The following is a 24,217-nucleotide window of genomic DNA, read 5'->3' on the forward strand; positions in this document are numbered from 1 at the left end:
CACAGTGTTGACAAAAGTCTTTGCTGTTGAACGGGCTCATAGGGTCCCGCCGCAGCCCCCTGCCCCAGGAGCAAATCCCCGTACCATGCTTGCTAAAATACTGAACTACAGGGACAGAGACATTATCCTTAGAAAGGCTAGAGAGATGGAGGATCTGACGGCTGGAGGTCAGAAAATCGCCATTTATCCGGATTATTCCGCTGCGGTTCAGAAGCAGCGGATGAAGTTTACTGGAGTCAAGCGGCGACTGAGGGAGCTGGGAGTGCAGTATTCAGTGATGTTTCCCGCCAAGCTGAGACTGGTGGCTTTTAATAAGACCCACTTTTTCTTGACACCGGAGGACGCTACCCAGTGGCTTGATACTCATGAGAAAAAACTTAAGGGAATGGGCGACTGACATTTCGGCGAGATCCAGTTGGGATTTGTTTTCTCTGTCGATGGAGGAGAGTTCTGCGCTCGTTAGCAATGGTTAAAGAGTTGAGCAACTGTTGGGGGTTTTGCTGGGCCATATTGAAGGAATGGCCGGAGGGGACAGTACCAACTACTAAATACGGGGGAGGAGGGTTATGCTGGGTACTGTGAACTGGTTTGGTACTTTTTCTATATGTTAATATAAGTTGAAATGTTAAGATACAATAAAGTGAAAGTTGGGGGGGAAATTGTGATTGCTATGGCAGCGGGACGCGAATGGAGAGGGTTAAGTAAGGGAGAGTGTTCGCAGTAGGCAGTGGAGCCCCACTCTTGATGAGAGGAAGAATGCGTTATATTGGGGGGGTTAGGGGGGAAAGTTGGGAGGGGGCAGGGGGGGTGGAAGGTTTGGGGCAGCTCATACTTGGGAAATTGGATACTTTAAGAAATGATGAGCCACATGATGGGAGATTGTATTAAAATATTGAGTTGGAATGTGAGAGGTCTGGCGAATAAAACACGGCGGGCGGCAAGTCTGCAGTATGTCCGAGAACAGAAGGTCTCAATGATATGCCTGCTGGAGACACATTTAGTGCGGGAGAGGGTGAACATATTGAATAGGCGCTGGATACAGAGGGCGTATCATTCTACTTTCTCGACGTATTCTGTGGGTGTGTCTGTGTTAATACCTGCGGGGGTGCAGTATGAGGAGGTAATGGTAAAAGAGGATGTCGATGGTCAGTATGTGGTGGTAAAATGTAAAATGAATGGAGTATTGATGTGTATAGCGGCAATGTATATTCCGCCCCCATACTCAAGCAAGAAGATAAGAGAGGTGCTGGAGAGGGTAGAGCGCTGGGGACCGTTACCATTACTAATTATCGGCGACCTTAATAATATATGTGATGACTTTTGGGATAAGAACAAAAAACCCCAGAATAGGATGGCGGGACATACCACTACGTTTGGGACTTATGTCGGGGAACTGGGCATGGTTGATTTATGGAGAGTTAGGCATATCGGGGAAAGGGCGTATTCATGCTACTCACCAGCTCATGGTACGCTATCTAGGATTGATCTGGCACTGGGTAACCGATTACTAGATACGATGGTAAGGGACGTGAGATATTTACCTAGGGCTCTCTCAGACCATAGTCCAGTTGAAGTGGAATTTCGATCAGTGGGGACACGGAACGGGAGCAGAAGGGAGTGGAAAATTCACCCTAATTAGCTACACAGTATAGACTTGGAGAAGATTAAGAAGGAATTGGTGGAATTTTTTTAGATAAATGAGGGTAGCGTAGATGTGCTTACTGTGTGGGAAGCCATGAAAGCGTACTTGAGAGGGCTGTTGTTTAGGGATATTAGCAGGTGTAAGCGGAAATCGAGAGAGGCAGAGAGGCTGGCGATAGATGGGCTGAGGGTGGCTGAAGATGAGATGGTAATAATGGGTACTTTGGAGGCTGGAAGGAGGTTAAAGGCAGCGCAAAGCCAGCTAGAGGCGGTCTTGCTGAGTAAGGCTGAAAGGAAGAGGGGATTCATGAATTTGGCCTATTACCAGGAGGGTGAATCAGTGGGTCATTTGCTGTCGCTGGTGGCATCTGCCCAGAGAAATACTTCCTTTGTTCACTCTTTGGTGACTGGGAGTGGTGTTGCTGTTTCTGAGACTTCAGAGATTTTGGAGACTTTTGCAGATTTTTACGCAGACTTATACTCCTCTCGGGTAGATGGGTCAATGGAGGACACGGTGGCGTTCCTTGAGGAGTTGGAGCTCCCGAGGCTGAGTGACACAGCTAGGGAGGATTTGGAGGCTCCCATTACGGAGGAGGAACTGGGACGGGCATTGCAGTCGATGGCTAATGGGAAGGCGCCTGGCGTAGACGGATTTCCTGCCGAAATTTATAAAAGCTTGGGGGAAGTGTTGATCCCTAAATTGAAGGCGGTCTTGGAAGAGGCTACGAATGGTGGAAGGCTACCGGCATCTATGCGGGAGGCCACAATAGTGGTGATTCCAAAGGAGGGGAAAGACCCGACACAGCCGGATTCATATCGGCCAATTTCTTTGCTTACTATCGACGTTAAACTCCTGGCTAAGGTGTTGGCGATGAGGTTGACAAGTGTTATTTCTGGCCTGATACACTCAGACCAGTCTGGCTTTATGCCGGATAGGTCAACTGCGATTAATCTACGAAGGCTGTATATGAACTTGCAACTCAAAGCCGATAACTGTGGCCAGAGAGTTATTGCATCTTTAGACGCTCACAAGGCGTTCGATAGTGTGGAGTGGGGGTATCTCTGGCAGGTGTTGCGAAGAATGGGGTTTGGACCGCAGTTCATATCATGGATTCAATTAATGTACTCGATGCCGATGGCCAGGGTTAGGGTAAACGGGGTGTTGTCACGGACCATACAATTGGCTAGAGGGACGAGACAGGGGTGTCCGCTTTCCCCCCTTTTGTTTGCTCTGGCGGTGGAACCACTGGCCGCTACGCTTCGACAGTCTGATGAGGTGACGGGGTTTAAATATGGGGTGATTGAAGAAAGGGTGGCGTTGTATGCGGATGATATTTTGTTGTTTCTGGCTGACCCGGTTGCATCCTTGGAGGGAGCCATTGGGATTATTGAACGATTCGGATCAGTGTCGGGACTTAGGATAAATTGGAGTAAGTCTATCTTGTTTAAGGTGGACGATGTGGATGGGGAGCCATTGGAGGACGGGCGACTGGAGGTGACGAGTAAATTTAAGTACCTGGGAATATGGGTATCTATGCCGGTCACTGACTATATACATGAGAATCTGACTCCAATCTTGGGTGCCCTCAAGGCAAAAACGGATGCATGGCTTCAGCTACATTTGTCTGTGGTAGGCAGGGTGAATCTTATCAAAATGATTCTGATGCCGAAAATACTGTATATTCTTCACAATGCGCTGGTTTGGATACCACGTGGGAAATTTAGACAGATCAACTCTCTGTTTAGGAATCTGATTTGGGGGAGGCAGCATCCGCGTATCAAACTGGAGACACTTCAGCGACCCAAGGATGATGGGGTCTGGTATTGCCTAACCCTGAGTTGTACTTTCTTGCAGCCCAGAGTCAGCATTTAAGGGGCTGGGCGCATGAGGGGTCATCTGGGGCGGTACAGCGGTTGATGGAGGTGGTGACAAAAAGAAGGCCAGTGGTGCAATGTTTGGAGGATGGATCCTTGGAGAGTTTGGGGAAGCTATATCCGACTTTGCTGTTGATACGCAAGATGTGGAGTAGATTGAGGCACATACGTGGGATCACGGACTTGACTAGATACTCGCCGCTATGGCATAATAACAATCTGAAAGAATTTGAGGCATTGGGGGTACTAAGAGAGTGGTTGGGCAAAGGGATTCAGTATGTGTATCAAATAATTGAACAAGGTGAACTGAAATCATTTTCCCAATTGCAGGCGGAATTTGGTCTTGGGTCTGCAGGGGAGTATCAATATTTGCGGATGAGGCATGCCTTTGGAGCTCAGAGTAGGAACGGAGGTATTAGGATTCAAAGGGATATAGTACTGGAGTATGTGTGTAATGATGGGACGACTGGAGGAGTCATATCCACTCTGTACAGGGATCTGTTGCACACTTTTCTATTGGGGTTTCCAATAATGGCAAGAGCTAAATGGGAAAGGGATTTGGGCCCAATAGATAACGAGACTTGGGAGTCGGTGTTGGAATGGATCCCAAGACTGTCGCTGAGTGAACCGTATAGACTGTCACAGCTCTATGTGATACACAGAGTTTATAGGTCTCCGATGGTGCTATATAAGGCAGGATTGCGTAATGACTCTGAATGTCCGAGGTGTAGGTCTACGGATGCAGATATTTTCCATATGATGTGGACATGTCCGAGGTTGGCTGCCTTCTGGGTGGTAGTTTTGAGTCGTATGGAAGGTGCGTATGGATGCATGGTGCCAAGGGATCCAGTTGTCTGTTTGTTGGGATGCGTGGATGAGATTGGAGTGGATAAACACCTAAAGATAGCTATAGCCAGATTGTTGTATATGGCTAGGAAGGTGATAGCTAGAAACTGGATTAGGGAAGAGCCGCCGTCAAAAGGAGAGTTCCTCCATTATGTGAAACAGGGCCTGACACTAGAAAAAGGGATTTATAAGAAGAAAGGGAAAACTGAAACGTTCAATAAAATGTGGTCTCCATGGATTGCTATGGGATAGTAATGTGAAGTGTGGCTTATACGAATGGTTGAGGGATTAGATACTCTATTGTTTTAATGATGGTAGTAATTAACAAGATGAGCTGCTTTGTGGGGTGGGGGTGGGGGGCTTTGGGATCGAAGGGGGCTGTTTGAAGGGGGAGGGGGGGAAATACTCTATATTGAAAATGTAACATGTTAATTGCCTTGTTATTCTTAATAAAAATTTATTTGAATAAAAAAAAAAAGGTTCAGGCCATTCATGATTGGATTCAGCCCACATCCGTGAAGAGCCTTCAGAAATTTTTGGGTTTCGCTAATTTTTTTTATCGCCGTTTCATTGCTAATTTTTCCAGCGTGGTTAAACCCTTGACTGATTTGACGAAGAAGGGCGCTGATTGTTGTGAATTCTGTGGCAGAGCTCCCTCCTGTGGTCACAAGTGGTACTTCGGCTGATTCTCTCTGTGAGCTTCCGTTGGTGGAGGAGAGTGGTACTGCGGCTTCTGAGTTTCCTTCCTCAGGTGATGTGGTGAAGTCGTTAGGTGCTGCTCTATTTAACTCCACCTAGTGCTTTGATCCTGGCCTCCAGTCAATGTTCTAGTATTGGACCTGTTTCCTCCTGGATCGTTCCTGTGGCCTGCTGCTCTGCATAGCTAAGTTCTGCTTTTGCTATTTGTTTGCTGTTTTTTTCTGTCCAGCTTGCTTATTTGTTTTTTTCTTGCTTGCTGGAAGCTCTGGGACGCAGAGGGTGTACCTCCGTGCCGTTAGTTCGGTACGGAGGGTCTTTTTGCCCCCTTTGCGTGGTTGTTTGTAGGGTTTTGTGTTGTCCGCATAGTTACCTTTCCTATCCTCGCTCTGTTCAGAAAGTCGGGCCTCACTTTGCTAAAATCTATTTCATCTCTACGTTTGTCTTTTCATCTTAACTCACAGTCATTATATGTGGGGGCTGCCTTTTCCTTTGGGGAATTTCTCTGAGGCAAGGTAGGCTTATTTTCTTTCTTCAGGCTAGCTAGTTTCTCAGGCTGTGCCAAGTTGCAAAGGGAGCGTTAGGCGCAATCCACGGCTGCCTCTAGTGTGGTTGGAGAGGATTAGGGATTGCGGTCAGCAGAGTTCCCACGTCTCAGAGCTCGTTCTATGTTTTTGGGTTATTGTCAGGTCACTGTATGTGCTCTGACTTCTATGTCCATTGTGGTACTGAATTACCAGATCATAACAGTACTGGAGGCCCAAAGTACTAATGATTCTCAATAGAGGGAAAAAAGAAGTTCTGAGACCATTTTTTTTTCTCTGCACTGTGTTTTGCCTTTTTTTTCCCCTAGACATTTGGGTGGTTCAGGACACAGGTGTAGCGATGGACATTAAAGGTCTGTCTTCATGTGTGGATCAGCTCACGGCAAGAGTACAAAATATTCAAGACTTTGTGGTTCAGAATTCTATGTTAGACCCAAGAATTCCTATTACTGATTTGTTTTTTGGAGATAGAACTAAATTTCTGAGTTTCAAAAATAATTGTAAACTATTTCTGGCTTTGAAACCTCGCTCCTCTGGTGACCCAGTTCAACAAGTTAGGATCATTATTTCTTTTTTACGTGGCGACCCTCAGGACAGGGTATTTTCCCTTGCGCCAGGAGATCCTGCATTAAGTAATATCGATGCGTTTTTCCTGGCGCTCGGATTGCTGTACGATGAACCTAATTCAGTGGATCAGGCAGAGAAAAATTTGCTGGCTCTGTGTCAGGGTCAGGATGAGATAGAGGTATATTGTCAGAAATTTAGAAAGTGGTCCGTACTCACTCAATGGAATGAAGGTGCGCTCGCAGCTATTTTCAGAAAGGGTCTTTCTGAAGCCCTTAAAGATGTCATGGTGGGATTTCCTATGCCTGCTGGTCTGAATGAATCTATGTCTTTGGCCATTCAGATCGGTCGGCGCTTGCGTGAGCGTAAATCTGTGCACCATTTGGCGGTATTATCTGAGCATAAACCTGACCCTATGCAGTGTGATAGGACTTTGACCAGAGTTGAACGGCAGGAACACAGACGTCTGAATGGGCTGTGTTTCTACTGTGGTGATTCCACTCATGCTATCTCTGATTGTCCTAAGCGCACTAAGCGGTTCGCTAGGTCTGCCACCATTGGTACGGTACAGTCAAAAATTCTTTTGTCCGTTACCTTGATCTGCTCTTTGTCATCTTATTCTGTCATGGCATTTGTGGATTCAGGCGCTGCCCTGAATTTGATGGACTTGGAGTATGCTAGGCATTGTGGGTTTTTCTTGGAGCCCTTGCAGTGTCCTATTCCATTGAGAGGAATTGATGCTACGCCTTTGGCCAAGAATAAGCCTCAGTACTGGACCCAGCTGACCATGTGCATGGCTCCTGCACATCAGGAGGTTATTCGCTTTCTGGTGTTGCATAATCTGCATGATGTGGTCGTGTTGGGGTTGCCATGGCTACAAGTCCATAATACAGTACTAGATTGGAAATCCATGTCTGTGTCCAGCTGGGGTTGTCAGGGGGTACATGGTGATGTCCCATTTCTGTCTATTTTGTCATCCACCCCTTCTGAGGTTCCAGAGTTCTTGTCTGATTACCGGGATGTATTTGATGAGCCCAAGTCCGATACCCTACCTCCGCATAGGGATTGTGATTGTGCTATCGATTTGATTCCTGGTAGTAAATTCCCAAAGGGTCGACTGTTTAATTTATCTGTGCCTGAGCACGCCGCTATGCGGAGTTACGTGAAGGAGTCCTTGGAGAAGGGGAATATTCGCCCGTCATCGTCGCCATTAGGAGCAGGGTTCTTTTTTGTGGCCAAGAAGGATGGTTCGCTGAGACCTTGTATAGATTACCGCCTTCTAAATAAGATCACGGTTAAATTTCAGTACCCCTTGCCGTTATTATCTGATTTGTTTGCTCGGATTAAGGGGGCTAGTTGGTTCACCAAGATAGATCTTCATGGTGCGTATAATCTTGTGCGTATTAAGCGAGGTGATGAATGGAAAACTGCATTTAATACGCCCGAGGGCCATTTTGAGTATCTAGTAATGCCATTCGGACTTGCCAATGCTCCATCAGTGTTTCAGTCCTTTATGCATGACATCTTCCGAGAGTACCTGGATAAATTCCTGATTGTGTACTTGGATGACATTTTGATCTTCTCGGATGATTGGGAGTCTCATGTGAAGCAGGTCAGAACGGTGTTTCAGGTCCTGCGTGCTAATTCTTTGTTTGTGAAGGGATCAAAGTGTCTCTTTGGTGTTCAGAAGGTTTCATTTTTGGGGTTCATCTTTTCCCCTTCTACTATCGAGATGGACCCTGTTAAGGTCCAAGCCATCCATGATTGGACTCAGCCGACATCTCTTTTTATTCAAATAAATTTTTATTAAGAATAACAAGATAAATGACATGTTACATTCTCATTTTCAATACAAAGCTTTTTTCTCCCCCTTCAAACATTCCCCTTCAATCCCACCACCCCCCAACCCCACCCAACAAAGCAGCTCACCTTGCTTAGCACTTCCATCATTAGACCAATATACTATCTAATCCCTCGGCCAATAATATAAGCCACATTTAACATTACCATTAATTAGGAACCTTAATTAACTCTCCCTCTATAATACCCCTATCCCATAGCAATCCACGGAGACCACATTTTATTGAACATTTCGATTTTCCCTCTTTTTTTATAAAACCCCTTTTCTAGTGTCAGGCCCTGCTTCACATACTGGAGGAACTCTCCTCTTGACGGCGGTTCTTCCCTAATCCAATTTCGAGCTATTACCTTCCTAGCCATGTATAACAATCTGGCAATAGCTATCTTTAGGTTGTTATCCACTCCAATCTCATCCACACATCCCAACAAGCACACTATAGGATCCCTTGGCACCTTACAGCCATACGCACCTTCCATACGACTCAAAACTACCACCCAAAAAGCAGCCAGTCTCGGACACGTCCACATCATATGGAGTATATCAGCATCTGCAGTTTTACACCTCGGGCATTCAGAATCATCACGCAAACCAGCCTTATATAGCACCATCGGAGACTTATAAACCCTGTGTATCACATAGAGCTGTGACAGTCTATACGGTTCGCTCAGTGACAATCGTGGGACCCATTCTAGCACCGACTCCCAAGTCTCATTCTCCATTGGACCCAGATCCCTCTCCCACTTAGCTCTCGCCATTATTGGAAACCCCAATAGGAAAGTGTGCAACAGATCTTTATACAAAGTAGATATGACTCCCCCAGTAGTCCCTTCATTACACACATACTCCAGTACTATATCCCTCTGAATTCCAATACCTCCGTTTCTACTCTGAGCTCCAAAAGCATGCCTCATCCGCAAATACTGAAATTCCCCCACAGTCCCAAGACCAAATTCCGCCTGTAATTGGGAAAATGATTTCAATTCACCTCGCTCAATTATTTGATACACGTATTGAATCCCTTTGACTTGCCATTCTGTCAGTACCCCCAGTGCCTCAAACTCCTGTAAGTTGCTGTTATGCCATAGCGGTGAGAATCTAGTCAAATCCGTGACCCCCCGTATATGTCTCAGCCTACCCCACAGCCTGCGTATCAACAACACAGTCGGGTATAATTTCCCCAGAGCCCCCAGGGATCCATCCTCCAAACATTGTACCACTGGCCTTCTTTTTGTCACCACTTCCATCAGCCGCTGTACCGCCCCAGATGTCCCTTCATGCACCCAGCCTTTTAGATGCTGACTCTGGGCTGCAAGAAAATATATTTCAGGGTTAGGCAATGCCAATCCCCCATCTTCCTTGGGTCGCTGAAGTGTCTCCAGTTTGATACGCGGATGCTGTCTCCCCCATATCAAATTCCTGAACAGAGAGTTAATCTGTCTAAATCTCCCACGTGGTATCCAAACTGGCGCATTATGAAGAATATACAGTATTTTTGGCATCAAAATCATTTTAATAAGATTCACCCTACCTACCACAGATAAATGCAGTTTAAGCCAAGCATCCGCTTTCGCTTTAAGAACACCTAAGATTGGAGTCAGATTTCTATGTATATAGTCAGTAACAGGCATAGATACCCATATTCCAAGGTACTTAAATTGGCTAGTCACCTCCAGTCGCCCATCCTCCAGTGACTCCCCACCATCATCATCCACCTTAAACAAGACAGACTTACTCCAGTTTATCCTAAGTCCCGACACCGATCCGAAACGCTCAATAATCCCAATGGCTCCCTCCAAGGACATACCCGGGTCAGCCAGAAATAGCAGAATGTCATCCGCATACAACGCCACCCTTTCTTCAATCATCCCATATTTAAACCCAGTCACCTCATGAGACCGTCGAAGCTTAGCAGCCAGTGGTTCCACAGCCAGAGCAAACAAAAGAGGAGAGAGCGGACACCCTTGTCTCGTCCCTCTAGCCAGTTGTATGGTGACTCAGCCGACATCTCTGAAAAGTCTGCAAAAGTTCCTGGGCTTTGCTAATTTTTATCGTCGCTTCATCTGCAATTTTTCTAGTATTGCTAAACCATTGACCGATTTGACCAAGAAGGGTGCTTATGTGGTCAATTGGTCTGCTGCTGCTGTGGAAGCTTTTCAAGAGTTGAAGCGTCGTTTTTCTTCTGCCCCTGTGTTGTGTCAACCAGATGTTTCGCTTCCATTCCAGGTCGAGGTTGATGCTTCTGAGATTGGAGCAGGGGCTGTTTTGTCGCAGAGAAGTTCTGATTGCTCGGTGATGAAACCATGCGCCTTCTTTTCCAGGAAGTTTTTGCCTGCTGAGCGAAATTATGATGTTGGCAATCGAGAGTTGCTGGCCATGAAGTGGGCATTCGAGGAGTGGCGTCATTGGCTTGAAGGAGCTAAGCATCGCGTGGTCTTGACTGATCATAAGAACTTGACTTATCTCGAGTCTGCCAAGCGGTTGAATCCTAGACAGGCTCGTTGGTCGCTGTTTTTTGCCTGTTTTGATTTTGTGATTTCGTACCTTCCGGGCTCTAAAAATGTGAAGGCAGATGCTCTGTCTAGGATTTTTGTGCCCGACTCTCCGGGTTTATCTGAGCCGGCGGGTATTCTCAAAGAGGGAGTAATTGTGTCTGCCATCTCCCCTGATTTGCGGCGGGTGCTGCAAAAATTTCAGGCTAATAAACCTGATCGTTGCCCAGCGGAGAAACTGTTTGTCCCTGATAGGTGGACGAATAAAGTTATCTCTGAGGTTCATTGTTCGGTGTTGGCTGGTCATCCTGGAATCTTTGGTACCAGAGAGTTAGTGGCTAGATCCTTTTGGTGGCCATCTCTGTCGCGGGATGTGCGTTCTTTTGTGCAGTCCTGTGGGATTTGTGCTCGGGCTAAGCCCTGCTGTTCTCGTGCCAGTGGGTTGCTTTTGCCCTTGCCGGTCCCGAAGAGGCCTTGGACACATATCTCTATGGATTTTATTTCAGATCTTCCCGTCTCTCAAAAAATGTCGGTCATTTGGGTGGTTTGTGATCGCTTCTCTAAGATGGTCCATTTGGTACCCTTGTCTAAATTACCTTCCTCCTCTGATTTGGTGCCATTGTTCTTCCAGCATGTGGTTCGTTTGCATGGCATTCCAGAGAATATTGTTTCTGACAGAGGTTCCCAGTTTGTTTCGAGGTTTTGGCGAGCCTTTTGTGGTAGGATGGGCATTGACTTGTCTTTTTCCTCGGCTTTCCATCCTCAGACTAATGGCCAGACCGAACGAACCAATCAGACCTTGGAAACATATCTGAGATGCTTTGTTTCTGCTGATCAGGATGACTGGGTGTCCTTTTTGCCTTTGGCTGAGTTCGCCCTTAATAATCGGGCCAGCTCGGCTACCTTGGTTTCGCCGTTTTTCTGCAACTCTGGGTTCCATCCTCGTTTCTCTTCAGGGCAGGTTGAGTCTTCGGACTGTCCTGGTGTGGATACTGTGGTGGACAGGTTGCAGCAGATTTGGACTCATGTAGTGGACAATTTGACCTTGTCCCAGGAGAAGGCTCAATGTTTCGCTAATCGCAGACGCTGTGTGGGTCCCCGACTTCGTGTTGGGGATTTGGTTTGGTTATCTTCTCGTCATATTCCTATGAAGGTTTCCTCTCCTAAGTTTAAACCTCGTTTCATTGGTCCGTATAGGATTTCTGAGGTTCTTAATCCTGTGTCTTTTCGTCTGACCCTTCCAGATTATTTTTCCATTCATAACGTATTCCATAGGTCATTGTTGCGGAGATACGTGGCACCTATGGTTCCATCTGTTGATCCTCCTGCCCCGGTTTTGGTGGAGGGGGATTTGGAGTATATTGTGGAGAAGATTTTGGATTCTCGTGTTTCAAGACGGAAACTCCAGTATCTGGTTAAGTGGAAGGGTTATGCTCAGGAAGATAATTCCTGGGTCTTTGCCTCTGATGTCCATGCTCCCGATCTTGTTCGTGCCTTTCATATGGCTCATCCTGGTCGTCCTGGGGGCTCTGGTGAGGGTTCGGTGACCCCTCCTCAAGGGGGGGGGGGTACTGTTGTGAATTCTGTGGCAGAGCTCCCTCCTGGGGTCACAAGTGGTACTTCGGCTGATTCTCTCTGTGAGCTTCCGTTGGTGGAGGAGAGTGGTACTGCGGCTTCTGAGTTTCCTTCCTCAGGTGATGTGGTGATGTCGTTAGGTGCTGCTCTATTTAACTCCACCTAGTGCTTTGATCCTGGCCTCCAGTCAATGTTCTAGTATTGGACCTGTTTCCTCCTGGATCGTTCCTGTGGCCTGCTGCTCTGCATAGCTAAGTTCTGCTTTTGCTATTTGTTTGCTGTTTTTTTCTGTCCAGATTGCTTATTTGTTTTTTTCTTGCTTGCTGGAAGCTCTGGGATGCAGAGGGTGTACCTCCGTGCCGTTAGTTCAGTACGGAGGGTCTTTTTGCCCCCTTTGCGTGGTTGTTTGTAGGGTTTTGTGTTGACCGCATAGTTACCTTTCCTATCCTCGCTCTGTTCAGAAAGTCGGGCCTCACTTTGCTAAAATCTATTTCATCTCTACGTTTGTCTTTTCATCTTAACTCACAGTCATTATATGTGGGGGCTGCCTTTTCCTTTGGGGTATTTCTCTGAGGCAAGGTAGGCTTATTTTCTATCTTCAGGCTAGCTAGTTTCTCAGGCTGTGCCAAGTTGCATAGGGATCGTTAGGCGCAATCCACGGCTGCCTCTAGTATGGTTGGAGAGGATTAGGGATTGCGGTCAGCAGAGTTCCCACGTCTCAGAGCTCGTTCTATGTTTTTGGGTTATTGTCAGGTCACTGTATGTGCTCTGACTTCTATGTCCATTGTGGTACTGAATTACCAGATCATAACAGCTGATGTGGCGAATTGGTCCCCTGCGGCTGTCTCTGCCTTTCAGGAACTTAAACGTTGTTTTACTTCTGCTCCAGTGTTGCGTCAACCGGATGTTTCTCTTCCGTTTCAGGTTGAGGTTGACGCTTCTGAGATTGGGGCAGGGGCTGTTTTGTCTCAGAGGGATCCTGTTGGTTCCTTAATGAAACCGAGTGCCTTCTTTTCCCGTAAGTTTTTGCCTGCTGAACGCAATTATGATGTCGGCAATAGGGAGTTGTTGGCTATGAAGTGGGCGTTTGAGGAGTGGCGACATTGGCTTGAGGGTGCTAAGCACCGTATTGTGGTCTTGACCGATCAATCTGAAAGAATCTGATTTACCTCGAGTCTGCCAAACGGTTGAATCCTAAACAGGCTCGATGGTCCTTGTTTTTTTCTCGTTTTGATTTCGTGGTCTCGTACTTTCCGGGTTCTAAGAATATTAAGGCTGATGCCCTCTCTAGGAGTTTTTTGCCTGATTCTCCTGAGGTCTTGGAACCGGTCGGTATTCTGAAAGAAGGGGTGGTCCTTTCTGCCATTTCTCCTGATTTACGACGGGTTCTTCAGGAATTTCAGGCTGAGAAACCTGACCGTTGTCCTGTGGGGAAACTGTTTGTTCCTGACAGATGGACTAGTAGAGTGATTTTTGAGGTTCATTGTTCCGTGTTGGCTGGTCATCCTGGCATTTTTGGTACCAGAGACTTGGTTGGTAGGTCCTTTTGGTGGCCTTCTTTGTTGCGTGATGTGCGTTCTTTTGTGCAGTCCTGTGGGACTAGTGCGCGGGCCAAGCCTTGTTGCTCCCATGCTAGTGGGTTGCTTTTACCTTTGCCGGTCCCTGAGAGGCCCTGGACGCATATTTCTATGGATTTTATTTCCGATCTTCCTGTTTCCCAGAGGATGTCGGTTATCTGGGTTGTTTGTGACCGATTCTCTAAGATGGTTCATTTGGTGCCTTTGCGTAAATTGCCCTCTTCTGATTTGGTTCCGTTGTTTTTTCAGCATGTGGTCCGTTTGCATGGTATTCCGGAGAATATTGTGTCCGACAGAGGTTCCCAGTTTGTTTCTAGACTTTGGCGGGCCTTTTGTGCCAAGCTGGGCATTGATTTGTCTTTTTCTTCTGCATTTCATCCTCAGACAAACGGCCAGACCGAGCGAACTAATCAGACTTTGGAGACTTATTTGAGATGCTTTGTGTCTGCTGATCAGGATGATTGGGATATTTAAGTGTGCAGGATTCATTAGCCCTGGTGTTGTGAATTCTGTTGTCGGGCTCCCTCCTGTGGTCATGAATGGTACTTCGGCTGGTTCTGTCCATGGACTTTCTCTGGTGGCTGTGGGTGTTTCTGAGTTTCCTTCCACAGGTGACGAGGTTAATTCGTTAGCTGGCTCCTCTATTTAACTCCACTTAGATCTTTGCTCCATGCCACCTGTCAATGTTCCAGTATTGGTCTAGTTCACTCCTAGATCGTTCTTGTGACCTGTCTTCCCAGCAGAAGCTAAGTGACTGCTTGTTTTTCTCTGGTTTGCTATTTTTCTGTCCAGCTTGCTATTTGGATGGTTGTCTTGCTTGCTGGAAGCTCTGGGACGCAGAGGGAGCGCCTCCGCACCGTGAGTCGGTGCGGAGGGTCTTTTTGCGCCCTCTGCGTGGTCTTTTTGTAGGTTTTTGTGCTGACCGCAAAGCTACCTTTCCTATCCTCAGTCTGTTCAGTAAGTCGGGCCTCACTTTGCTTAATCTATTTCTTCTCTGTGTTTGTATTTTCATCTTTACTCACAGTCATTATATGTGGGGGGCTGCCTTTTCTTTTGGGGAATTTCTCTGAGGCAAGGTAGGCTTTGTTTTTCTATCTTTAGGGCTAGCTAGTTCCTTAGGCTGTGCCGAGTTGCATAGGGAGCGTTAGGAGCAATCCACGGCTATTTCTAGTGTGGTTGATAGGATTATGGATTGCGGTCAGCAGAGTTCCCACGTCCCAGAGCTCGTCCTATATTATCAGTAACTATCAGGTCATTCCGTGTGCTCTTAACCTCCAGGTCCATTATTGTCCTGACCACCAGGTCATAACAGTACAGGTGGCCCAAAGTACTAATGCATCTCAATAGAGGGATAAGAGAAGTTCTGAGACCTTTTTTTTTTTCTTTGCAGTGTGTTTTGTCTCTCTTTTCCCCTTTACATCTGGTTGGTTCAGAACACAGGTGTAGACATGGACATTCAAGGTCTGTCCTCTTTGATGGATAATCTCACTATAAGTGTACAAAACATTCAAGATTTTGTGGTTCAGAATCCGATGTCAGAGCCTAGGATTCCTATTCCTGATTTGTTTTTTGGTGATAGATCTAAGTTCTTGAATTTCAAAAATAATTGTAAATTGTTTCTTGCCTTGAAACCTCGCTCCTCAGGTGACCCTGTTCAACAAGTAAGGATCATTATTTCTTTGTTACGTGGTGACCCTCAAGACTGGGCATTTTCCCTTGCGCCAGGAGATCCGGCATTGCGCGATGTTGATGCGTTTTTCCTGGCGCTTGGATTGCTTTATGACGAACCTAATTCAGTGGATCAGGCAGAGAAAATCTTGCTGGCTCTGTGTCAGGGTCAGGATGAAGCGGAGATATATTGTCAGAAGTTTAGAAAGTGGTCTGTGGTCACTCAGTGGAATGAATGTGCCCTGGCAGCAATCTTCAGAAAGGGTCTCTCTGAAGCCCTTAAGGATGTCATGGTGGGATTTCCCATGACTGCTGGTCTGAATGAGTCTATGTCTTTGGCCATTCAGATCGATCGACGCTTGCGTGAGCGTAAAGCTGTGCACCATTTGGCGGTACTATCTGAGCATGGGCCTGAGCCTATGCAATGTGATAGGACTTTGACCAGAACTGAACGGCAAGAACACAGACGTCGGAATGGGCTATGTTTTTACTGTGGTGATTCCACTCATGCTATGTCCGATTGTCCTAAGCGCACTAAGCGGTTCGCTAGGTCTGACACCATTGGTACGGTACAGTCTAAATTTCTATTGTCCGTTACTCTGATTTGTTCTTTGTCATCCTATTCTGTTATGGCATTTGTGGATTCAGGCGCTGCCCTGAATTTGATGGACTTGGAGTATGCTAGGCGCTGTGGTTTTTTCTTGGAGCTCTTGCAGTATCCTATTCCATTGAGAGGAATTGATGCTACGCCTTTGGCCAAGAATAAGCCTCAGTACTGGACCCAATTTACCATGTGCATGGCTCCTGAACATCAGGAGGATATCCGCTTTCTGGTGTTGCATAATCTGCATGATGTGGTCGTTTTGGGGTTGCCATGGCTACAGGTTCATAATCCAGTATTGGACTGGAAATCTATGTCTGTGTCCAGCTGGGGTTGCCAGGGGGTACATGGTGATGTTCCATTTTTGTCTATTTCGTCTTCCACTCCTTCTGAAGTTCCAGAGTTTTTTTCGGATTATCGGGATGTATTTGATGAGCCCAAAGCCAGTGCCCTACCTCCTCATAGGGATTGCGATTGTGCAATTAATTTGATTCCTGGTAGTAAGTTTCCTAAGGGCCGATTGTTCAATTTATCTGTGCCAGAACACGCCGCTATGCGGAGTTATATAAAGGAATCCTTGGAGAAAGGCCATATTCGCCCGTCGTCATCACCGTTAGGAGCAGGGTTCTTTTTTTGTGGCCAAGAAGGATGGTTCTTTGAGACCTTGTATTGATTACCGCCTTCTCAATAAAATTACATTCAAATTTCAGTATCCTTTGCCGTTGCTGTCTGATTTGTTTGCTCGTATTAAAGGGGCTAGTTGGTTCACCAAGATAGATCTTCGAGGAGCGTATAATCTTGGGCGTATTAAACAAGGCGATGAATGGAAAACAGCATTTAATACGCCCGAGGGCCATTTTGAGTACCTGGTTATGCCATTCGGGCTTTCCAATGCTCCATCAGTATTTCAGTCCTTTATGCATGACATCTTCCGAGAGTACCTGGATAAATTCCTGATTGTGTATTTGGATGATATTTTGGTCTTTTCGGATGATTGGGAGTCTCACGTGAAGCAGGTCAGAATGGTGTTCCAGGTCCTTCGTGCGAATTCCTTGTTTGTGAAGGGGTCAAAGTGTCTCTTTGGAGTTCAGAAGGTTTCATTATTGGGGTTCATTTTTTCCCCTTCTACTATCGAGATGGACCCTGTTAAAGTCCAAGCCATTTACGATTGGACTCAGCCGACATTTGTGAAGAGCCTGCAAAAGTTCCTGGGCTTTGCTAATTTTTATCGGCGCTTCATCGCTAATTTTTCTAGTGTTGCTAAACCGTTGACTGATTTGACCAAGAAGGGTGCTGATGTGGTCAATTGGTCTTCTGCAGCTGTAGAGGCTTTTCAGGAGTTGTAGCGTCGTTTTTCTTCTGCCCCTGTGTTGTGCCAGCCAGATGTTTCGCTCCCGTTTCAGGTTGAGGTTGATGCTTCTGAGATTGGAGCTGGGGCTGTTTTGTCGCAAAGAAGTTCTGATGGCTCGGTGATGAAGCCATGTGCTTTCTTTTCTAGAAAGTTTTCGCCTGCTGAGCGCAATTATGATGTTGGTAATCGAGAGTTGTTGGCCATGAAGTGGGCATTCGAGGAGTGGCGTCATTGGCTTGAAGGAGCCAAGCATCGCGTGGTGGTCTTGACAGATCACAAGAATTTGACTTATCTTGAGTCTGCCAAACGGTTGAATCCGAGACAGGCTCGATGGTCGTTATTTTTCTCCCGTTTTGATTTTGTGGTTTCGTACCTTCCGGGCTCTAAGAATGTGAAGGCTGATGCCCTGTCAAGGAGTTTTGTGCCTGACTCTCCGGGTGTTCCTGAGCCGGCGGGTATTCTCAAAGAGGGGGTAATTTTGTCTGCCATCTCCCCTGATTTGCGGCGGGTGCTGCAAAAATTTCAGGCTGATAGACCTGACCGTTGCCCAGCAGAGAAACTGTTTGTCCCTGATGGATGGACTAGTAGAGTTATCTCTGAGATTCATTGTTCAGTGTTGGCTGGGCATCCTGGAATCTTTGGTACCAGAGATTTGGTGGCTAGATCCTTTTGGTGGCCGTCTTTGTCACGGGATGTGCGTTCTTTTGTGCAGTCCTGTGGGACTTGTGCTCGGGCTAAGCCCTGCTGTTCTCGTGCCAGTGGGTTGCTTTTGCCCTTGCCGGTCCCGAAGAGGCCCTGGACGCATATTTCTATGGATTTTATTTTGGATCTCCACGTCTCTCAAAAGATGTCGGTCATTTGGGTGGTTTGTGATCGCTTTTCTAAGATGGTCCATTTGGTACCTTTGTCTAAATTGCCTTCCTCCTCTGATTTGGTGCCATTATTTTTCCAGCATGTGGTTCGTTTACATCGTATCCCGGAGAACATCGTTTCTGACAGAGGTTCCCAGTTTGTTTCAAGGTTTTGGCGATCTTTTTGTGCTAGGATGGGCATTGATTTGTCTTTTTCCTCGGCTTTCCATCCTCAGACAAATGGCCAAACCGAACGAACTAATCAGACTTTGGAAACATATCTGAGATGCTTTGTTTCTGCTGATCAGGATGATTGGGTGTCCTTTTTGCCGTTGGCTGAGTTCGCCCTTAATAATCAGGCCAGCTCGGCTACTTTGGTTTCGCCGTTTTTCTGCAATTCTCGTTTCCATCCGCGTTTCTCTTCAGGGCAGGTTGAGTCTTCGGACTGTCCTGGTGTAGATACTGTGGTGGATAGGTTGCAGCAGATTTGGACTCATGTGGTGGACAATTTGACATTGTCCCAGGAGAAGGCTCAACGTTTCGCTAACCGCCGGCGTTGTGTGGGTCCCCGACTTCGTGTTGGGGATTTGGTTTGGTTGTCATCTCGTTATGTTCCTATGAAGGTTTTCTCTCCTAAGTTTAGGCCTCGTTTCATTGGTCCGTATAAGATTTCTGAGGTTATCAATCCTGTGTCATTTCGTTTGGCCCTTCCTGCTTCTTTTGCCATCCATAATGTGTTCCATAGGTCATTGTTGCGGAGATACGTGGTTCCATCCGTTGATCCTCCTGCCCCGGTGTTGGTTGAGGGGGAGTTGGAGTATGTGGTGGAGAAGATTTTGGATTCTCGTATTTCGAGATGGAAACTCCAGTACCTGGTCAAGTGGAAGTGTTATGGTCAGGAAGATAATTCCTGAGTTTTTGCTTCTGATGTTCATGCTGCCCATCTGGTTCGTGCCTTTCATTTGGCTCGTCCTGGTCGGCCTGGGGGCTCTGGTGAGGGTTCGGTGACCCCTCCTCAAGGGGGGTACTGTTGTGAATTCTGTTGTCGGGCTCCCTCCTGTGGTCATGAATGGTACTTCGGCTGGTTCTGTCCATGGACTTTCTCTGGTGGCTGTGGGTGTTTCTGAGTTTCCTTCCACAGGTGACGAGGTTAATTCGTTAGCTGGCTCCTCTATTTAACTCCACTTAGATCTTTGCTCCATGCCACCTGTCAATGTTCCAGTATTGGTTTAGTTTACTCCTGGATCGTTCTTGTGACCTGTCTTCCCAGCAGAAGCTAAGTGACTGCTTGTTTTTCTCTGGTTTGCTATTTTTCTGTCCAGCTTGCTATTTGGATGGTTGTCTTGCTTGCTGGAAGCTCTGGGACGCAGAGGGAGCGCCTCCGCACCGTGAGTCGGTGCGGAGGGTCTTTTTGCGCCCTCTGTGTGGTCTTTTTGTAGGTTTTTGTGCTGACCGCAAAGCTACCTTTCCTATCCTCAGTCTGTTCAGTAAGTCGGGCCTCACTTTGCTTAATCTATTTCATCTCTGTGTTTGTATTTTCATCTTTACTCACAGTCATTATATGTGGGGGACTGCCTTTTCCTTTGGGGAATTTCTCTGAGGCAAGGTAGGCTTTGTTTTTCTATCTTTCTATCTTTAGGGCTAGCTAGTTCCTTAGGCTGTGCCGAGTTGCATAGGGAGCGTTAGGAGCAATCCACGGCTATTTCTAGTGTTGTTGATAGGATTATGGATTGCGGTCAGCAGAGTTCCCACGTCCCAGAGCTCGTCCTATATTATAATAACTATCAGGTCATTCCGTGTGTTCTTAACCTCCAGGTCCATTATTGTCCTGACCACCAGGTCATAACACCCTGCCAGTTGTCAATGTTTCTTTGGAAGTATTGGATCTCTGCCTGGCCTCACCTGCCTAGCTGCCAGTTCAGCAAATATAAGTGTTTATTTCTTTTTCTGAAGCACACTTGCTGTGTGCTTATTTTCAGTGCTGATCTTTTGTTTCTATTTGCTCCAGCTTTGACTGTGTTAGTTGCTTTTCTCAGTCTGGTTGGATTCTCTGGAGTTGCAGTTATACTCTCCACATATTTAGTTAGGTGGTGGAGTTTTGTATTTTCTGCTGTGGATATTTTTGTAGTATTTTTATGCTGACCGCTTAGTATCCTGTCCTGTCCTTTTCTATTTAGCTAGAAGTGGCCTCCTTTGCTAAGCCTGTTTTCTGCCTGCGTGTGTCTTTTCCTCTCCAACTCACAGTCATTATTTGTGGGGGGATGCCTATCCTTTGGGGGTCTACTCTGAGGCAAGATAGTTTTCCTATTTCCATCTTTAGGGGTATTTAGTTCTCCGGCTGTGTCGAGGTGTCTAGGTTTTGTTAGGCACACCCCACAGCTACTTCTAGTTGCGGTGTTAAGATCAGGGTTTGCGGTCCGTATAGTTACCACCTACTCCAGAGAAAGTTTTCATGCTGCTCCAAGGCCACCTGATCATAACACATAACACGGTGTAACGCAGCCATTAACCCTGTGTGAGTGCTGACTGGAGGGGGTTAATGACATAAATAGTGTGTAGAAAGTTAGGGTGACGAAAGACATGAGGCTAGAATAATAAAAAAAATGTAGTGAATAAAAAAAATTTCTGTAATGGTAAACTACATTTTAAAACTAGTTCTGCTTTGAGTATGAATAGGAAACATTCATTTATATACTGTACATGTGGAAATAGTCAACTTAAACACATGGTGGATGTTTACCTGGATCACAGTAAGAAATCTCTTAGTTATTCTTTTCATGTGACCTCTGGTGACAATTGCTTTGCCAGGGCCCTGACCCAAATTGCAGGTCCTATAGGATTTTAGATTAGCAGTGGATCCATCTGGACATAAGAGTACAAACTGATCGATTTCTGCATCTGAACAAAAAAAATGTAAAAAGAAAAATGTTGAGATTACCATATGTGATAGATCATGGAAAGATATCTTTATTTTTTATATATCAGGATCACATCTCACATTTGTTTATAGTCTTATAATTGCATTATATATTTTACTGGTGTTCCATGTTTATTATTAACATAAACATATAAGTGACAACTACTATATACAGTGGCATGTAAAAGTTTGGGCACCCATGGTCAAAATTACTGTTATTGTGAAATTAAGTTAAAGATGCACATTTCTTTTGTATATTAGGCAAAAAATATATATATTGTCATCTTTTACATTTTAAAAATAAACAAAAAAGGAAAATGAGTTTGGGCACCCTGCATGGTTATTACCTAGTAGCACCCCTTTTGAAAGTATCACATCTTGTAAATGCTTTTGTAGCCAGACAAGAGTCTTTCAATTCTTGTTTGAGGGATTTTCATCCATTTTCTTTGGAAAATTATTTCATTTCTGTGAGATTCCTGGGTTGCCTTGAATGCACTGCTATTTTGAGGTCTAGCCACAGATCTTCAATGATATTCAGATCAGGGGACTGTGAGGGCCATTGTATAACCTTCAGCTTGCGCCTTTTGAGGTAGTCTGTTATGGATTTTGACGTGTGTTTAGGATTATTATGCATTTATAGAAGACATCCTCTTTTCAACTTCAGCTTTTTTACAGATGGTGTTATGTTTGCATCAATAATTTGTTGAAATTGAATTGAATCCATTCTTTCCTCTACCCGTGAAATGTTCACCGTGCCATTGGCTGCAACACAACCCCAAAGCATGATTGAACCACCCTCATGCCTAATGGTTGGCAAGATGTTCTTTTCCGGAAATTCTGTGCCCTTTTTCTCCACACATACCTTTGATCATTGTGGTCAAAGAGTTCTATTTTAACCCCTTCATGACCCAGCCTATTTTGACCTTAAAGACTTTGCCGTTTTTTGCAATTCTGACCAGTGTCCCTTTATGAGGTAATAAATCGGGAACGCTTCAACGGATCCTAGCGGTTCTGAGATTGTTTTTTCATGACATATTGGGCTTCATGTTAGTGGTAAATTTAGGTCAATAAATTCTGTGTTTATTTGTGATAAAAATGGAAATTTGGCGAAAATTTTGAAAATTTCGCAATTTTCACATTTTGAATTTTTATTCTGTTAAACCAGAGAGTTATGTGACACAAAATAGTTAATAAATAACATTTCCCACACGTCTACTTTACATCAGCACAATTTTGGAAACAAAATTTTTTTTTGCTAGGACGTTATAAGGGTTAAAATTTGACCAGCGATTTCTCATTTTTACAACGAAATTTACAAAACCATTTTTTTTAGGGACCACCTCACATTTGAAGTCAGTTTGAGGGGTCTATATGGCTGAAAATACCCAAAAGTGACACCATTCTAAAAACTGCACCCCTCAAGGTGCACAAAACCACATTCCAGAAGTTTATTAACCCTTCAGGTGCTTCACAGCAGCAGAAGCAACATGGAAGGAAAAAATGAACATTTAACTTTTTAGTCACAAAAGTGATCTTTCAGCAACAATTTTTTTATTTTCCCAATGGTAAAAAGAGAAACTGAACCACGAAAGTTGTTGTCCAATTTGTCCTGAGTACGCTGATACCTCATATGTGGGGGTAAACCACTGTTTGGGCGCACGGCAGGGCTTGGAAGGGAAGGAGCGCCATTTGACTTTTTGAATGAAAAATTGGCTGCACTCTTTAGCGGACACCATGTCACGTTTGGAGAGCCCCCGTGTGCCTAAAAATTGGAGCTCCCCCACAAGTGACCCCATTTTGGAAACTAGACGCCCCAAGGAACTTATCTAGATGCATAGTGAGCCCTTTAAACCCCCAGGTGCTTCACAAATTGATCCGTAAAAATGAAAAAGTACTTTTTTTTCACAAAAAAATTCTTTTAGCCTCAATTTTTTCATTTTCACATGGACAACAGGATAAAATGGATCCTAAAATTTGTTTGGCAATTTCTCCTGAGTACACCGATACCTCACATGTGGGGGTAAACCACTGTTTGGGCACATGGTAAGGCTCGTAAGGGAAGGAGCGCCATTTGACTTTTTGAATGAAAAATTATCTCCATCGTTAGCGGACACCATGTCGCGTTTGGAGAGACCCTGTGTGCTTAAACATTGGAGCTCCCCCACAAGTGACCCCATTTTGGAAACTGGACCCCCCAAGGAACTTATCTAGATGCCTAGTGAGCACTTTAAACCCTCAGGTGCTTCACAAATTGATCCGTAAAAATAAAAAGTACTTTTTTTTCACAAAAACTTTATTTTGGCCTCAATTTTTTCATTTTCACATGGGCAATAGGATAAAATGGATCCTAAAATTTGTTGAGCAATTTCTCCCGAGTACGCCGATACCTCATATGTGGGGGTAAACCACTGTTTGGGCACAAGGCAGGGCTCGGAAGGGAAGGCGCGCCTTTTGACTTTTTGAATGGAAAATTCGCTCCAATTGTTAGCGGACACCATGTCGCATTTGGAGCCCCCCTGTGTGCCTATGCAATGGAGCTCCCCCACAAGTGACCCCATTTTGGAAACTAGACCCCCCAAGGAACTTATCTAGATGCATACTGAGCACTTTAAACCCCCAGGTGCTTCACAGAAGTTTATAATGCAGAGCCATGAAAATAAAAAATAATTTTTCTTTTCTCAAAAATGATTTTTTAGCCTGGAATTTCCTATTTTGCCAATGGTACTAGGAGAAATTGGACCACAAATGTTGTTGTCCACTTTGTCCTGAGTACGCAGATACCCCATATGTGGGGGTAAACCACTGTTTGGGCGCACGGGAGGGCTCAGAAGGGAAGGCACGCCATTTGGCTTTTTAAATGGAAAATTAGCTCCAATCATTAGTGGACACCATGTCGCGTTTGGAGAGCCCCTGTGTGCCTAAACATTGGAGATCCCCCACAAATGACCCCATTTTGGAAACTAGACCCCCAAAGGAACTAATCTAGATGTGTGGTGAGCACTTTGAACCCTCAAGTGATTCACAGAAGTTTATAACGCAGAGCCATGAAAATAAAAAAAAAAATTTCTTTTCTCAAAAATGATTTTTTAGCCCGCAATTTTTTATTTTCCCAAGGGTAAAAGGAGAAATTTGACCCCAAAAGTTGTTGTCCAGTTTCTCC

The 24,217-nt window shown here is 45.4% G+C and overlaps 1 protein-coding gene across 2 annotated transcripts in view; it reads right to left on the reverse strand.

Annotated features, from left to right (window-relative positions):
• The window catches only part of LOC138670407 (serotransferrin-1-like), a 192,632-nt gene that overhangs the window by 115,596 nt on the left and 52,819 nt on the right, over positions 1–24,217 (reverse strand). For both annotated transcript variants that reach the window (XM_069757714.1, XM_069757703.1), the window contains exon 7: positions 20,881–21,038. In XM_069757714.1, coding sequence (XP_069613815.1) covers positions 20,881–21,038 — 158 coding nt within the window. The remainder of the gene's footprint in view (positions 1–20,880; positions 21,039–24,217) is intronic.

The sequence above is a fragment of the Ranitomeya imitator genome, chromosome 1 (assembly GCF_032444005.1).
Source record: "Ranitomeya imitator isolate aRanImi1 chromosome 1, aRanImi1.pri, whole genome shotgun sequence".
Classification (NCBI taxonomy): Eukaryota; Metazoa; Chordata; class Amphibia; order Anura; family Dendrobatidae; genus Ranitomeya; species Ranitomeya imitator.